At 41.7% G+C, this 18,382-nt stretch overlaps 1 protein-coding gene across 1 annotated transcript; it reads left to right on the top strand.

The window, feature by feature from the left end:
• The first annotated feature begins 11,481 nt into the window (after positions 1–11,481).
• Positions 11,482–17,658, top strand: LOC105041614 (probable mitochondrial adenine nucleotide transporter BTL3). The gene is made up of 4 exons (XM_010918575.4): positions 11,482–12,305; positions 16,182–16,485; positions 16,879–17,349; positions 17,459–17,658. Exons 1-4 carry the CDS (start codon positions 11,827–11,829, stop codon positions 17,525–17,527), a joined length of 1,323 nt encoding a protein of 440 aa, XP_010916877.1. The 5' UTR covers positions 11,482–11,826; the 3' UTR covers positions 17,528–17,658.
• The last annotated feature ends 724 nt before the right edge of the window (positions 17,659–18,382 follow it).

The following is an 18,382-nucleotide window of genomic DNA, read 5'->3' on the forward strand; positions in this document are numbered from 1 at the left end:
TCTGAAGGCAAAGGGCTTCGACTAATGCGGCTGGCTAACTTGCCGACTTAGCTTCGACTAAGAAAGGCAAAACGCTAAGACGACCGCAGTTGTATTCGCGACATACCGATCTGGTCATGACCGATCGAAGGATATTCGGCTTGCCACCGTTTATCATACATCCCGACGCATACGTCCGACCAAGGGCCGGACAATGGATATTCGACTTGCCATCGTTATCCTATCCGAATACGTCGGATGCTACTCGACTATCAGATTCTGCGGAATGATCGTGTCGATGAGCAACGCTCGGAGGTTGGCCGACCTCCGACCCGACGTGCATGCTCGACCTACAGTCGGGACGACCGATATTGGATCGTTCGTTGATGTGATCGCCAGAGTCGGGGCAAGAAAAGACAGAAAACTACTCCTTTCGTCCGAAGCCGTCGCCCACGTGTTCACGCGAGCCAACACGACATCGGGCTCAAGAGTGGGGGGGGCAACTGTTGGGATATACCGACCGACGACCCCGACGGACGACTCCGACGGACGACCCTAACCGACCCCGCTCGTGCCGACTTATAATCGGACCGACCGACTGGCCGACCGACCGACCGACCGACTGGCCGACCGACCGATCGACCGAACGCCATCACCGGCCGATTAACGGCCCTTTACCGACGGAGGATATGTCGGTCGGGCAGACCTTTTCCACTCTCCCGACCGACTGAACCAGGAAGTCTGATGGCCGACTCTCACAACATGCCCGGCTGACCATCGGAGGGGTCAGAATCTCCACCCGGCGCTACACAGCTGGCCACCGACCTAGGGTCGGTCGACTCCTCCGATCGCCGTACAGCCGCCAGAGCCTGTCAGCCCTGACAGCGACATGCGGCACTGCCACCTAAGGGCATTATCCCGCCTAGGGCATTGTCAACCCTAGCGATTTGACAGCCCCATGGTGATGTGACACTTTCACGGCGACTCTGACAGTCTACAGTGAGTTGACAATTCCTCAATTGTCCGCGCTATTAATGACGGCGCCATACCACGCTCCACTATAAATATCGAGGAAGGCAACAGTGCAGGGAGACCCCTTGGAAACCACAGGCTTGCTCTCCCTCTCTCTCTCTCTCTCGATTGAGCTCTCTGTCTTCATTTCACTGTTGTCCAGTCGCCTCTCTGACTTGACCGTCGGAGGGTCCCCGCCGGAGCCGCCTCCGATCAGTGTGGACTTCCTTTTTTGCAGGCGCTCGTTCCCGACGACCAGGCGACGAGGGGATTGGCCGCAACACATCTAAATTACAACTTCGAGATTCATTATAATTCATGTGTAAATGGCTTGTCTCTGGCAGATCATCTCACTTGCTCCAAAGGACATGAATCAGCAACTAATCAAGCAGTGGGTTTTTGGGCCGTTGGCTGAGTTTTGTGGGAAGGGATGTTTGAGCTTGACTAGAGCTAAAGCCAAGCTGAGTTATGAACATGTCATGAGTTATGAATAAGCTGATTCCAAAATTACACCAGATATTTTTGCTTTTTTTATGTTAAGTCTTCGCTTGCCTACAAACCTAGTGTAGGCATGCAAATTGAGCTTGGCTGATGTTGGAAAGAAGAAGGTTGTATGAGCATGATACACAGTCGAAGTCCAATTTTTTTATATACAAGCTAGCTTATTTGTAGCCTTAAGCAAGAGAAAGCCCGAGGTAAGCTGTAGAGCAATGTAGCTTTGGTAACCAACAAAAGCCCAATAATATAATAGTCCTCAAAAAAGAAAACCTCTCCAAAAAAAAAAAAAAAAAAACTCCACTCAAGGACTGTTTTTTACAATTAGAATGAAAATAATGATTTAATGTTGGACTAAATTATGCATGAGCATGCTGCTACACGTGCATAAGAATCTCACCAAAATGATTGTAGACTTCTTCTTGAGGCACTATACATAGCAGGTTAGTGGTTGATTATTTTAACCCTGATAGTTTACTCCCTGTAGTTTCGAAACAAAATCATGAGTTAAGCACATTTCTGGAAGGTTTTAAGGGACATGAAACAATGTCATTTAGATATTAGTTCTTATAAACAACTATAATTTAAAAGTTGTAGTCACATGCAATAAAAGATATTATTTGATAATTCCATGATTTATAAATTTTATTGTTGAATAGAGATAAACATTTGAATTAAGTATATTATTTTTATTCGTTTAATCGTAAAAATATTAAACAAAAGTTATTGTATTCATTATAAACTGAGTATTATCATAAAAAATGCTACATGCTCTATAAAGTTTATCAGAACAATACTATTTCTTGATGATATAAAGAGATTGATTCAATCTCTCTAGGTGATGCAATCTTTCTATTTGTTGTCAGCTAAATTGAGTTAATTGATTAGAAGATTGATAGAATAATAATAGAGCTTTCAAACTCTATTTTTTTATTATAATTTATTATTATAATAACATACTAATAAAGTTCGTAGATGTATCGGACAAATTCAAAAAAAAATTTATACATAATTTTTTAAAAGAACTTGAAAATATTTTTTTTTTCAAAAATTTAAAAATTATTATGATGACTGTAATGATCCGTAATAACTCTTTAAAGGTTATGAAGATCAAACAACCCATATATGACATAGAAAAGCTAAAAAATTTGCAATCTATTTTTGGAGCTAAAAATGAGGAAAAAAAAACGCGGGAACCAGAAGGTTTAAAACAGGGTCGCCCTTCGCTGGCTGGGAGCGTCGGCGGAGAAGAGAGAGGAGAGGCGCGAGATGGCGAACAAGGACGGCGAACCCAAACCTTTTTGCAAGTTCCAGACCGCGATCCAATGCGCGAGGGTCTCTTCCATGCTCGCCTAGATCCGATCGCCCCTCCACCGGATCGCCGGACCTCCGGCGGCGGCGGATCGTCCGGTGATTCCCCCAAACCCCCTGCGGTTCCCCCTTTTCTCCTCTTTCTAGTGTTTCTTTGCGCTCTTTCGGAACCCTGAGCATCCGACGGCAACGGCTCCTCGTTTTCACCCAAGATTTCTATCAGGAGAATGAGGATTTGCGGAGATACGCGGCGGATCTGAGGACGGAGCTGGTCCTGGAGCGTGCGAGGAGGAAGCGAATGGAGCGCTTCGTTAGGAACGAGGTAATGCTTCATGCCGGACTTCTGGCGATAATGTTGTGCTTCTCTTTGTTTCTTGTTCTGATCTGGACGGAGCCGATTTAGAGATTTCAGTTAGAGTTTTGATTAGGGACTATTCTGCTGCTTTCTGCTCTTGAGCTTGATTTGAACTGTCTACCATGAGAAAAATGGGAAATTGATGGGGAAGGGAGAAGAACGGTGTGAGATGATCGGAAAAGGGAGATTTTGGTGAGATGATTGGAATGCATTCCGGATTTTGGTTTTTACAAAAGACTGACAGATGGCAAGAGTATTGGTCATGCTTGTAAAGTTTTTAAAGATTAGAAGCTTCCCTCCCCCCCACTCAAATCTGCATTATTTTCTTTCCCAGGGTTTCGAGTTGGTTTTCTTGGTCCCTGGGTATTTTAGATTTGATTGTTTCTAAACTTTTTCCATGCATTCCCAAAGTGATGCAAGTGCTTTCTATATGCTAACAAGGGTGAGATAAAAGAGAAAAGCATATAGCCTCCAAATTCTGGTGTAGTCAGGGTATACTTCCAATTTCTTATCTCATATTCCTCTGTGAGAAAGTATTAATCTAGGAAAGCTAAGTGTTCTTTTGCTCAAAATGAATTTTCCTACTGCTGCTTGGATACCGGATGTAAGAAAGAATAAAACCCTTCTAATCGCCTATTTTTGCAAACATCACTAGCTACTCCATTACCAAGGTATTTTGGAAATCTTGTCTGTTGCGGTCAATCTTTTGTTGCGCTCGTTGCCGGAGAAGAGCATCTGTAAAACAAAGTTCTCACTGATCGGAGTTGTGTCCGGTGGGGATCCTCCAATGCTTAAATCAATAAGGAGTAGTCGAACAGTAAGTAAAAAATAAAAAATGATAGAGTTTTAGCTCATAATTGTCTTACCAACACTGGTCATTTATCTCTCTTTTATAGATGAATTGTTGGTAACCATTTGTAATGGTTAGGTATGTGGGTCTGATTTATTTCGACATTATATGATCGTAGGAGTGGGCAGTTAATACTCACTGATAGTCATGGTATATAGTCGTTATGTGCTTTATGCTTTGGCAATTTCTGATATGCCGACTTTATGTTGGTAAGTATGGCGCACTGACCATATGTTGGTGCTATTGATATTCCGATTGACCATCGGTCAGTAACTCTGATATACCGACTAGTTAGCGATTATACAGTTGATCAAGTCGTTATGTTGTATCTGTCAGAAAAGTCGATCGAATGTTACCGATAGTCGGTCGGCTTGCCAATTAATAGTCGGCTATTTATTTTCTGGTGTTGATAGAAAGTCGGATGTTGAGAATCGTAGAAGCTGTAGTCGAATCGGACCTCCTTTGGCAGCTTGGCTTTGATGGTCCATCATCTGTCACCAACCCATAATCGGGATGACTGATAATAAGTCAGAAAGTTAATATTAAATCATGGAGAGCAGATTCGATTGCCCTAACAGTTGTCCCCCACTCCCAAGTCCAAGGTGGCCCATCATGTGACTTGACATGTGGCCTGACATGTTGGATGATGGGAGTTATCATGTGTCATCTCGAGCTTCGATTCTGCGATCGATTTGGCTGCAACTATTAATAATTCTCTTGAAAACTGAAGAGTCTCCAGTTGTTTCGATGGTCGTACGATCATCATCAGCATGTCTAGTCGGAGGGATGGTTATTAATGCAGCAGTCGATTTGATGGCTGAAAATCTGATCGATTTGATTCTAACCAATCGGTTGCTGCCACGTGTCCAATCGTTATTGGTTCTTGACTGCTCATGCAGAGAGCGCTGATGTATCTCGATCAGATGGAAGGTGCATCGAAAGATCCGAACAATAGTCAATCCGAATTTGCCATATGTTAAAATCTTGGACAACTTTGATTTGATTGGGTTCATCTCGACCATTGAGGGGTCCTATATATATGAGGTTGTTTTCCTCCCTTTGAATTTTCTGCCATTTTATCCATCATTCTCCTGCAATCGAGAGATGCTTTGCGAGTGTTAAGAGCTTCAAGGGTTTAGGAATTCCCTTCTTCCTTGTGTCATTATAGTTTTTAGGGCATCTCTTAGCTTTCAGATTAGGCTTTATTCTTCCCTTCACTTCTTCCACTCTTTGCTCCTTTTTGATTTTCTTTTCTGCAATTATCAATGGCAAGGAACAATAGGAAGGGTAAAGCTAAAGTTAGGGATGGAGAAGATAGAGCCCCTAATTCGTCTTGGGGTAGTCGATCGGTTGGTTCAGTTGGCGATTCTCTTCCGAGATCGACAGTAAAGGTTTCCTCTCTGACCGACTCCACAGTCATCCATCTCCGGGAGTAGTATCGCATTTTGGAGCAGTTTCAGTTGTTTGCACCTGGTCCGAATGGTCGGGTGATTTTTCTTCTTCTGGATCACGCTGCTTTTTATATTGAAAATCTTTGGTCTGGCCTCTGTTTCCCAATTCTGGAGTTCATTCGGAATGTCCTAGACTACACCGACTCTATCCAGCTCAGCTTGCGTCGAATTCCATTTGATTTCTTGTTATCTTTATCTTATTATGCCATATGGTCCCGATCGTGCCTCGGGTTTCTCTCTTCCGACCCTTCTTCGTCCTTTATCCCCACCTGAACGTCGAGGATTGGTAGTTCTTTTCTCTGAGGAAGAGTCTATTTTTCATCATCGGCCTTCCTTCTTCCATTCATGATTGGAAGACTCAGTCTTTCTTTGTTTCTTCTTCCTTATCCTGGGGCTTTCCTTCTACCTGAGGGAGTCCGGATACAAGTCCGAATGAGAATACATGGGTTGACGCCATCGATAGAGAAGACTTTCTCTATCTGAAGGACATGGAAGTTCCTCCACAAAAGGAACTATCGACGGAGCAGGCTCTCTACGATGCTAGACTTGGTTTGGCACCCGTCGTAGGTATAGCATAATGTAGCTCTTTAGTTTCTTACTTTTATCTGACTTCAAATTTTAACCAAATCATTTTGTTTTTTGCTTGCAGCTATGCGACCAGTCGGACGAGCTTCGGTGGAAGAGGTCCGATTGTTTGCCGTCAAGAGGAAGCCTGCAGTCGGTGTGGGGCCCTCTAGGGCACCGAAGAAAAGTTAGGCCGACGCTTAGTCAGTGGTGGTGACCCAAACCGACATTTCATCGGTAGTCGTCTTTGGACCTAGCACTGAGTCAGTCATAGCATTGTTGGCTCTGACAGTGCTTCCACCAATTGAAGCATCTCTGCCCGATAGGGAACCGGATAGGGACGATGATGTTACGACCGTCAAACCACCACCGACAAGAGCAACACCGGCTAGTGCAATGCCGATGGAGTATCGGGCAATTCCTATGCCCGAATCAGGACCGACCGAAGCGGGACCGACACTATCCCGAGCACCCTCAACACTCGATTGGATGGCGGCATCAAGCGATTGGGCACCCACTGGAGAATGAGAGAAAGTACCAGCTATCTCGATTGATGATGGGTCGTCGACGGGTTTCACGGAGCTCTTCAATGTTCGGATTCCAGCTGGTGAGTCGGCTTTGGCAAATCCAAAGTTAGCTAAATGGCTTATTGAGGCTGCACTTCTCCTGACTGATTGAAAAAATAGAAAGAGTCGGACTGTGTCCGACATGTTTTCATCTTTTTATCTGATAATCCTCAGTGTAAGTTTACTTTGCTTCCCTTTTATTTTTGTTTTACCTATTTTTTTTAATTGCCCTCTCTTCTTTTCAGCTAGCGCACGATATGTCGGTGCTGAAAAGCGGGTACTGAAAGATTATGGATTTCCATTGGATATGGAGCGATAAGGTTTCGGCTGCAAACACCAAGAAGGCTGCTGCTGTTGAACGCCTCCAGGCGACAGCAGAGCGGGAGGAGAAACATCTGGAGAAGATCTCTCGATTAAAGACCGAATTAGAGTCGGCCAGAGCCAAAGTTTAGTCGGTCAGAGACGACATTGAGTCGGATAAGCAGTCTATCACGTCCCAAGAAGCCCGGATTAAGAAGAAGAAGCATACACTCAACAAAGCCTGAAAGGAATATGACAACTTCAAAGAGTGGGAGGAGCGGGAGAAGCATCGGGCCATCGAAGTAAGGTTGGCACTGATCGATGCAGAGTCAGCTTCCATTAAAGAAGAAGTAGAGTCGGCCAAGGAGGATCTCAGTCGAGCGCGAGAGCAAGCCGTCAAGAATTACAAAGGGTCTAAAGATTTCAAGAATGAAATCCTCGAGGGCGGCAACACGACTTACTGGATCGGGTACGTAGATGGCAGAGATGCTGTTGGAAGATTGTATCCGGATCTCGACTTGAGCAGCATCACCATTTCAGCTCCTAAAGATGGGATGACAGAAGCGGAGCCGACCGATGAAGTAATAGCTATGACTGAAGAAGTTGCACCAACATCGACTGAAGTAGGATCGGCTATAGTCATAAGCTAAGGGGCTGAAGCTACAGCGGCGACGGATGCAGCAACTGAAAAAAATATTTGGTAGTCAAAGTAGGTGTCGTAGGTCTTTTTCTTTTTGTTATTGGATGATAGTCCGACTTTCCTTTTGTAACTGGACTTTGGGTCTAGTCTTGTACTCTTTTGCTGACAAATAAAAAATTTTTCTAAGTGTTGAAAGCTTTCTAAGTATTGAACTCGTTGCATGTTGCCTTTTGGATGTATCGTTCACCATTGATGATCATTGTTAATGTAGTTGAGTTAATCAGACAGCCGACTATCAATCAGTATGCTGAATGACAATCAGTAGTCGTAGTCGTAGAATTTTGCCTATTATCCGGATATCAACCGACTAAATTTTAGGCATAAATTTTTTTAAGTATTTGATATACGGGGACAAGTTGAATATTCTTCGACCAACCAGAGTTAAGTTGGTATACTTCTCACTCGATCGGAGTCAAGTTGGCATAGTGTTCCGCTCGATCGTAGTTGAGTCGGTATGTGCAATTGCTCGATCGGAGTCGGTATGTTATTTTGCCTGACTGTAGTAAGTTGGCATGTAGATTCGATTGATTGAAGTCAGCATGTAGATTTAGCCGATCGGAGTCGGTATGTAGAGTCGTCTGATTAGAGTCGGTATGCTTTGGCCGATTAGTCGTCGGTCAGATATCATTTTATAGATAGTTGAATATTCAAGAAAAATCAAAATCCGATCATTTTATTTCAGATGTGTCGTATATGTGGACAACTTCATTGATAATATATTTTCTGTATAGATTCGAGGGAGAGTCTTATCTAAGGAGTAAGTGAAATTGGATCCCCTCAAACTTCTTTTTATGATCGAGATGGTCATATCTTCATTAAGATCCCAGATCTCAAGTGTGGTGGTATTGAAACGCATCACAAAGCTTCTTAGTGTCTCTCCTTCATTCTGCTTGATGGAGAAGAGACTGTCGAATATTTGCGGCATTCTTCGATTGGTGCTAAAGTGGGCCACGAACAACTGTTTGAGCTGCTCAAAGGAGTTTATGCTCTCCGACTGAAGTTCAGAATATCAAGCTCGATCAGTTTTTCGAATGGTGGTCGGAAAGTCAATGAATAAGAGGACATCGGTTGCTCTCTGAATCATCATGAGAGCTTTGATCGAATTGGTGATGCATTCATGTAGCCCCATCTATGGCATCTTGAACTGAGACGAAATCGGCTCATCTAAGATACGCTACGAGAGAGGCTGAGTAGTGTGGATGTCAAGATCGTTGGAAGATCCTCGGCCATCCATCTGAAGTTAAGCTAATTGACGGTCGATTTCTTTAAACTTGCGCTCTAGTCATCGAGCCGCTGTTGTTGTGAGAATCCAAAAATAGAATCTCCTAAAGAACTCGAGGATCGAAAAGTTGAAGGTGCATGTGGCTTCTTCCCTTTCTTGATGCTATGGCAATGAGAAGAAGACCATCGCGAGTGGCGAGCGACGCAGTGAGAGTACTGAGAAGGTGGTGGCTCGATATGGTGAGAATATCGAGCTGGTTGTCATTTTGATGATCGAGATGGTGAGGGTCATGGGGCACAGCGACTGTGCCTAGATGGCACTGTATGCACCGCCGGCTCTTCTACTATCAGTTGCTGCTACTACTACTGTGTCTGTTATTATTGGAGGTTGTGCACTGCCTTTATCAGTACCTTCATCTGCTATACTAATACAGCAAGTTGAGCGTCCGTGGTGATGATCGGATGCGAAGAATTGGGCTCTGCCATTGGTGGTGGAGGAGAAAGGTCTTTCCGATGGAAAGACTGTCTGACGGAGCCAGTGGAGTTATTTTGAGCTCTTGTTTTCATCATAATTCAATTTATTTACCGTCCTCCTTACCTGGCACAACAATCTATTACAGCCAATCTCCTATTGCACCCGTTGCTGGAGAAGAGCATCTGTAAAACAAAGTTCTTACTGATCGAAGTTGTGTTCGACGGAGACCCTCCAATGCTTAAGTCAGTGGAAAGTAGTCGAACAGTAAGTAGAAAATAAGAAGTGGTAGAGTTTCAACCCAGAATTGCGTCACCAATACTGTTCATTTACCTTTCTTTTATAGATGAATTGATGGTAACCATTGATAACGATTAGACATGTGGATTCCACTTATTTCGGTACTATGTGATCGTGGAATGGACAGTTAATGCCCACTGATAGTCATGGCATGTAGTTGTTTCGCACTTTATGTGCTGGCGGTTTTTGATATACCGACTTTATGTCAGTAAGAATGGTGCACCGATCATATGTCAGTACTATTGATATTTCGACTGACCATCGATCGGTAACTCCGATATACCAATTGATCAGCGGTTATACAGTTGATCAAGTTGTTGTATCGTATCTATCAGGAAAGTTGATCGAATGTTACCGACAGTCGATCAGCTTGTCGGTTAATAGTCAGCTATTTGTTTCCTGACGTCAATAAAAAATTGAATATTGAGATCCATAGAAACTGTAGTCGAATCGGATCTTCTTTGACGATTTGACTTTGATGATCTATTATCTATCACCGATCCATAATCCGGATGACTGACAATAAGCCACGAAGCTGATATTAGATTGGGGGAAGTAAATTTGATTGCCCCAATATTATCTTTTATCTGATAAGCCAATAGCGCAGGAATAGGTGGACAGGCAAGTACAATATGAAACCTGCTATCTCATTGCTTTTCTGTCTGTTAGTACTAATACAACAACTTAAGAGTTTTATTTTATTGGCTTCAAGCTTTGGGGTTGCAATCTGTCTTTTATGGCCAGGTTCAATTGCTTAGATCAGGATTAGCCCTGCAGGACTCTACAATTGGACATTGTCTAAACATTTTTGTGGATTCAGATGGAAATGGAATTTCTTAACTAGGGTTGTCGGTAGAAAAAGAGGTTGTATTAAATAACCACAAAGTTGCAACTAAATTTTTATAGAATTTTTACTTGTCTCTGGTGGAAAGACTTGTTCTTCCCACCACTCTTTTTCCAAAACCCAAATAAACCTATCCACTAGGCATGATAAAGGATAGATGCTGCTCAACTTATTTGACAAGTTACTTTTATAGTACAATGCGCTTTGAAAAAGCCTTCTAGATCATGCGTTATATGAGATCATCTATAGAATTTTCTTTTTTTCCAAAGGACTTTTTCAATTTCAACATTCCTCGTAGTTGGAACTGTGATTAATTTTGATTGCAATTTCAATTACAAATGTTGAGACTTTTTGGCATTTGAACTGCGACTTGCTATTGTAATTCAAGGCAGCTGTATGTTTTTGCCCAACAAATAATCCCTCAATAAAATTTTCCATCAAAAAAAGACTTTCTAGGTTATGTTGGCCCCTCTCAAAATATGTGCACTAAAAGTTGGGATCCTCTTCACTTTAGATTGTAAATGGGAAAGAACAATCCTCCAATTATGATTGTCTATGATCAGTCATAAAACATAAGTGAATTAGCATCATGCATGATGTTGGTACAATTTATGGTGGGGTTCTGCAAGAAAGCACCAACCTTTGACTAACACATGATAATGGAGAGAATGTTCTCATATAAATTTGCATTCAGGAACATAAATGGTTATATAAAACCAAGACACACATAAAATTAACATCTCAAATGAGTTTGGTGGACTAGAGTCGAGAAATAGAATTAATTAAAAAACTTAATTAATTATTTGCATATATCTAGCAGGACTTGGTTTTGAAACGCCTAATAAGTTGGTTAAAGTTATTTATACGTGTCTCATTGTAATACTTTTTCTAGAAGAAAATTTTACTTCAAAAAATGAGCAACAATTTTAGAACAGGCCCCTTTCGCTAATCCAAGGTGAGAGTATGTACCACGCACGTGTACCCCACATGCCCAACTACTAAACGCCACGACAATTAGCCAACCCAGACCAAGTACCATGGCAGTCCGCCACGTCCCTGCGCACGTTAGCGACCGCCGGCAGCCCGGTTGCTTGTCTCAGACACAGACACCGCAAGCCAAAATCACAAACACAAAGTGGGCGTGGGAGATCGATGGAACCTATGCGGCATCCTCGCCACTATCAATGAACGACACATTCCCGATAGAGAAATAAAGAATTGAGAATATATCCCACATTCCCTTGCCCTCTCCCCTCAAGCTCCCCTCCCTCCTCCCATCCCATGCCTCCCGAATCCTCCCTCCTCTCCCAAAACCCTAGCCTTATAAACGCCCTCCTCCTCCGAATCCGATCCCGTCCTTCATTTCCTCGATCTTAGCTTTCTTGTCTCTTCGATCCCGCCTTCGCGATGCCGCCGCTGGAGGTCTTCCGGGATGCCCTCATCCCCTCTTGGATCTCGTTCTCCGACGAGGACCCCGGTGTCTTCGTCGGGGGAGGTCTCTTCCTCGACTCCTCCGTCCCCAACTCTATCGTCTCCTCGATCTCGGTCGCGAGTCCGGCGGCCTCGGCCGTTAGATTGGTGGCTTCTCGCCAGAAGGAGTTCGTTCTGGGGGTGTGCCGGCATGGGAGGGTGGGTGGGGGGCAGTTCTTGTCGGTGAGCTTGTCGGTCAAGGGAGGAGAGAGGTTCGTGCGGGAGTCTGAGGGGTTTTTGGGGCAGAATGGGGAGGGGAGATCGGAGGAGCCGGCATTGGAGGGGAAGGAGGTGGATGAGGTGGTGGTGAAGGAGGTGGAGAAAAAGGAGGAGGTTAGAACGCAGGGCACCGGAGCTGGCGCCATGAACACCACCAAGCATCTGTGGGCGGGGGCTGTGGCCGCAATGGTTTCGAGGTAATGGGATAGCTGTTTGGTGGGTTTTATCATTACTTTTCCTAACATAGCTATTACTAGATGCTGAGTAATATGTTCCATGACTTTGCTGTGCCTTTGTAATCAATATCTCAACTTTCTTCCCTTAACAAAAAAATGCATTTTGTGTTTGATTATGGCTGCGTTGTCTCAGTTTCATTTTGTATCATATTTAGATGATCCATGTTGTCCTTATGATCAAAACAGTCTTGTCTTTGGTCAGTCTTGCTGCTTGTAGTATTAATCTAATGGCCATTTGCATCTTTTTGGGCATTAGACCTTTTTTTTTGCAAGTCTGAGGTTTTGCATGAATGGTCTGACAAAGGAGGGGCTTCTTCAAGGAGTAATCAAAGGGTTGGAGTACTACAAGATGGAGATGTCATTCTTAATGTTGAATAAAACTATAGAAGTTCCAAGGGAGCGGAGGGTTTTGTTAGCGGAGGCGGAGGGGATTTTGGAGTGGAATGGGTGGAGGAGATAGGAGGAACCGGCGTTGGAGGGGAAGGAGGTGGATGAGGTGGTGGTAGAGGACGTGAAGAATGAGGAGGATGGAACACAGGGGGCTGGAGGTGATGCCATGAACACCTCTGAGCATCTGTGATCGGGGGCTGTGGCCACAATGGTTTTGCGGTAATAGAGTAGCTATTTGGTGGTTTTTATCATTACTTTTCCAGTTCTAGCTATTATTAGATGCTGAGTGATATGTACCATTATTTAGCTTGGATGACAGAAAGAAACTTTTTTGTTTGCTGCACATATATATTTAATATCTCAACTTTTGTTCCTAAAAAAGAATTGCATTTTGTTTTTGTTGATGGCTGTGTTGCCTCAGTTGCATTTCATATCATATTTAGATGGTCCATGTTGTCTTCATGAACAAAAATGTCTGTCTTTAGTCAGTCTTGGTGCTAGAGCCTAGTAGTATTAGCCTAACGGACATTTGCATCTTTTTGAGCATTTGCCTTTTTGATTGCAAGTCTGAGGTTTTGTATGAATGGTCTAAGGAGGGGTTTCTTCGAGGAGGAATGCGAAGGTTGGAGTACTATAGGATCCTTCCTATGTACAATAAAACTATAAGAGTTTTGCCGCTTCTTAAGAATTGTAACCTGAGATTCTGTTGCAGATATGTTGTGTTCTGCTGTTGGCGTTATAAATTTGGTTTTTTATATTAGAGAAGTTTTGATGTATTTTCATCAAGAATTGATAAACCTAATTAACCAGTATTTAATGGTCCGTGCAAGTTCATGTTAGTGATTGTGTAGCACGTGAGTATTTTTAGTCATTATAGAAGGATGAAGAGTATTAAGTTGAGCATCCTTGGTCTATTAGATCCTTGGTCTTTCAGTGCATTTAATATGGCTGATAGTTCAATTTTCTTCTTATTTTTTGTATACAAATACACTGGAGGAACTTGTCTCATGGATGCAATTTATTTTCTGTCGCTCTGGATTCTTTCTGCAAATGTTGTTTCCCATCACCACCTTTCAGTTATCAGTTTAATTAGTACAAAAGGATTCCATTATGAATATCGGTTATTGCAGTAAATACTCAACTTTTTATTCTTCTTTCTAATGCTCTCTATCCTTCCTTCTTTTTGCTATTTTGAGTTCCATGACTCCATATTGCCAACTATCTGGTGGCAGCTACTTTATTTCTTTATCCTCTCACTAACATGGTTTATCAGAAACAACAGATTGAGAGATATGAATGCAGTAATCACCTTTTTCAATCCTAGTATGTTTTTTGCTTAGCTCAGGTTAAGGAATTCTTTAAAAAAGCAAAGCCATTTGGCTTGTAAGTTTCCGTTCTCTGGACAGCAGCCAAATTGCCATGTAGGAAATGACATGGATTTCATTGCATATAATTTTGCATATGTGATCTTATTCAACAGGACAAACTCAAATGGTGCATTATTTCACTGCAGAGGAGTTGTGTCATTTAGCCCTAACATTGAGGAAACTTATGTCCCAACAATTATCATCGAGTTCTTTGCCTGCTTGAAGGAATGGTTTAAATGATGGGTTGCTGTTTCACCAGAGTTATGTGAAGCATTTGGAGAACAAAGATATCTTAATACATGTTCAAGGAAAAGAAAGGCACATTTTGTTACTTTTATAAGAGGTAGCACACATAAAATGACTTGCAAAAAAGGGTGCCAATTGGTTGAGTTTGTAAAGTCACTAGGAGTTGGAAGTCAATGAATTAGGTTTATCTCACCTTGGCCCAATTTCGGTTGGTCATCTTCCATCCTATTCCTCAACAAAAAAAGAAGTTAGCTGTAGAAGAAGACCTGGTGACCAAATTCTACTAGATTGACACAAATCAACATTGATTACAAAAATCAAGATCTCAAGGGGGGAAAGATATCTAACTTTACTACTTTGTCTCTTTTTTTTTCTTTTTTTTTTTTGAGAAAAAAATTGCCAAGTGATTAAAAATGGTAAAAGCGAACAAGATCTATGTGGTCTTTCTGAAGTAGTGTCCTTTGAATATTTCCACTTGTTATGTTGGTATATTTTTCTGTTAAATGCAATTCATTTAGCTTCAATACAATTTAGTTCAACTCAAAACTTTCTGGACTGTACAGATTATTTTACTAGATAATTCGAAATACAAATAAAATGATATGAAATACAGTTGTCCTTTTTTCTCTCATTTTTCTTTTTCTGGGATCTTATTCTGACTTTTTTGACTGAAATTCTGAACGAGTGAAACCTTTGCAGCTGGAATTTTCTACCTAGGGTAATGTATCTGTTTTAGAATCTTCCTAGAATCACAAACCTGCACCTGCTTCCTAAACACTTGCTAAAAGTGTTTCTAAAATATATGCTTCTGTGCACCTGCACCGGGCACATGCTCCTGCATCTGCTCCTGATTCTGGCAATGGCAACTGAGTGAAACTGTTGAAAACTGTCAAAACAGAGACTTTATTGCAGGGGAGTTGAAAACAAAACCAAATTTCAATAACTTGATCAGGATGATTTTGATAGATGTATAGCATGTGTTAAAGTTTTTTAAGAAGTCATCTCCCCAATCTGTTGGATATTTTATTGGATGCGATACCATATTATTTTTGAAGTCGTGAAGATTGTTGGTGATCCATTTGTTACAGAAAGAGAATAATGAATCCCTGTATGTGCTTTGAGTGAGCACAATGATAGGCAGAACTCTGATAGTTACATGTTTTTTGGTCATTAAGAATCGCAATATTTGTAGTAGATAAACTTTGGTCCTGAAAGCGAAATTTCTAAAGGTATACAAGCAAATACCAGCATCCGATATCTCAGGTTCTTAGGTTTTTGTTTAGGCTGCAAGTATATGACATTTTCTGTTCTGGTTTTGCTTTAGGCTGTAAATATATGACATTTTCTACATTTATTTAATCATTTGATTTAAACAACTTCATGAAATTTTCTGATATCAATTGTCCAAAATACTCTTTGTATATGATTCCCTCATTGTTTCAACAAAATTCCTCTAGTTAGAAGAATTGCAATTTTCATGAACTAACTGTTAAATGTTTAGCTGGACATCTGGGGAATCAACTTTCTGGTTTGCATATTTGTTTCATGTAAATTTACAAATTTTTTTGAACCCTATGTTCTGGCTATTTTTTAGACTCCATGACATGTTAGCAAGTTTTCTGTTACATAAACAAATTTTCCATTGGGATCGAGCTGTTGACATGATTGTTATATCATATATCAATTCTTTTAGTTGTGGAACTGGATCACTTCTTGAAGGAATTTCTGCTCTGTCCTATGTGTTAATGATATTAAAACCTACTCATCTTTTTTGTCAATGTCAGTGTGTCACCATTATATTATTTTTCCTGAACATGATGTTCTGGTGTATCAGAACCTTTGTTGCTCCTCTTGAGAGACTAAAGTTGGAGTATATAGTGCGTGGTGAACAGATGAATTTATTTGCACTTATCCATAAAATTGCAACAACACAAGGTCTGAAGGGCTTCTGGAAAGGCAATTTTGTCAACATTCTTCGTACTGCTCCATTTAAGGCAGTAAATTTCTATGCATACGATACATATAGGAAACAACTTCTCAAAATGTCTGGAAATGAAGAAACAACAAATTTCGAAAGGTTCCTTGCAGGCGCTGCAGCTGGCATTACTGCTACAGTACTATGTCTGCCAATGGACACGGTATGTTTCATTTGATTGTGTTTCATCAGTTTGTGGGGTGGGACCACCGTGGGGGGGGGACCACGCGGTGATGCTTGAATTCGTATTTCCATTATATGTTCTGTGTATTACTTAGTCAAGATTGTGGACTAACTGCAGGACTTTCTTCCCAGTTTTAGACAAGAAGTGACCAGGTTATTAGTAGAAAATTGCTGCGGTTGTTATTTGTTGTTGGATGGCATTTGCTTAATAATATCATGGATAGTCTCATGAAGCAGCATAATCTGAAATTTGCTTGTCTCTTCTGAGAACAATATCATTACTATTTGTTTAAGAAGTAGCATGTTCTTTCTGCAATTCCCCTTTTTACCCCCTCTTAAATATGTCTATTTACATGCAAGTTTTCAATTTCAGATCCGTACAAAGATGGTAGCACCTGGAGGGGAAGCTTTAGGTGGCGTTATTGGTGTTTTCTGCCACATGGTGCAAACTGAAGGGTTCTTTTCTCTTTACAAGGGATTAGTACCTTCTCTTATTAGCATGGCCCCTTCTGGTGCAGTTTTCTATGGTGTTTATGATATACTGAAGTCAGCTTATCTTCATTCACCTGAAGGACAGATGCGGATATCTCTGATGAAGCAACGTGAAGGTGAAGATGTGAATGCCTTGGATCGGCTAGAGTTGGGTCCCATGAGGACCTTATTGTATGGGGCCATTGCCGGTGCTTGTGCTGAGGCTGCCACATATCCTTTTGAAGTAGTCAGGCGACAGCTACAAATGCAGGTTCAGGCAACAAAACTAAATGCATTTGCTACGGCTGTGAAAATAGTAGAGCAAGGGGGCATCCCTGCACTGTACGCTGGCCTGATTCCCAGCTTGTTACAGGTATTTGTACCAGTATCTAGGATTTGATACATTTGGTGTCTATCATCTCTATATAAATTTTCAGATGATAGTTTCTAGGTTTTCAACTAATCTCCTTTTGTCGTTTCAGGTTTTGCCCTCTGCTTCGATTAGTTACTTTGTATACGAGTTCATGAAGATAGTTCTGAAAGTAGAATGAACACAGGTTAATTGCCCTCCACAGATAAAGCATTTTGGAGGGGTGCTCTAGCTGGTGTAGTTTGAGCAACTAATTGTTTTCAGAAGACTGTTTTCTTCTATGGAGATTAATTTGAATAAACATTTATGAAATCGTCCACACTGCTCCATTTCCTGTGCGAATTTTAATGTCCGAGGAGTATGGCGTTGCTACCGCACTATTACATTCTTGCACTTGCACGTAGATTTAATAGTGTCCTGGCCCCTTTTCGCTCTTAATTATGCTAGCTTTTTTTTCAGCATTGACAATGGAGGTCAGCAAGAATGCTCAGCTGATGCACAGGACAATTAATGTAAAATAAGTTCTAACTCCATGTTTGGATGCGCATTTCATGAAGGCCATTTTCATATATTACATATATTCTGCAATTTGTTCCCTATGATCACGGACTCGGATGCTTTCTCCAGGCCAACTATCTCAGAAAGAACAAGTTTCAACAAATATATTATATAATTGCTCTGCATGGGTGAGCAAATGGTCAAACCGTACCCATCTCGTGGCCTGGTTCAACATGTGGGTGCGTTGTTACACTTCTGCTTCTAGCGGAGATGCCCGTTTAAGTAGTAGATCGCTTCATTGAGCTTTGAGGCGGGCAGCCCATGTATAAGAACAATCAGATAACAAAAGTCACTGAATGGATGCTCGGGGATCGTTTCGGTCCAATAAGATTTTTCTGCCGACCATGCTGGTATACCATATATCTTTTGGAAAATGATTTATATCATACCAGCGCATTCCTTGTTGGTGAAACTCTCTTTCCAGATCGCAAGATCTCCTCAAAATCTCTTTTTTTAGGGCTTGGATCCTCTTAGTGGA

This window comes from Elaeis guineensis, chromosome 3, assembly GCF_000442705.2.
Source record: "Elaeis guineensis isolate ETL-2024a chromosome 3, EG11, whole genome shotgun sequence".
Taxonomy (NCBI): domain Eukaryota; kingdom Viridiplantae; phylum Streptophyta; class Magnoliopsida; order Arecales; family Arecaceae; genus Elaeis; species Elaeis guineensis.

What these genes read in the sequence shown, in the direction of transcription:
- LOC105041614 (XM_010918575.4), top strand. Translation starts at nt 11,827, where the DNA reads ATGCCGCCGCTGGAGGTCTTCCGGGATGCCCTCATCCCCTCTTGGATC. An exon ending in TATGTCTGCCAATGGACACG is followed by an intron (nt 16,486 to 16,878) that starts GTATGTTTCATT and finishes TTTCAATTTCAG; the next exon opens with ATCCGTACAAAGATGGTAGC. An exon ending in TGATTCCCAGCTTGTTACAG is followed by an intron (nt 17,350 to 17,458) that starts GTATTTGTACCA and finishes TTGTCGTTTCAG; the next exon opens with GTTTTGCCCTCTGCTTCGAT.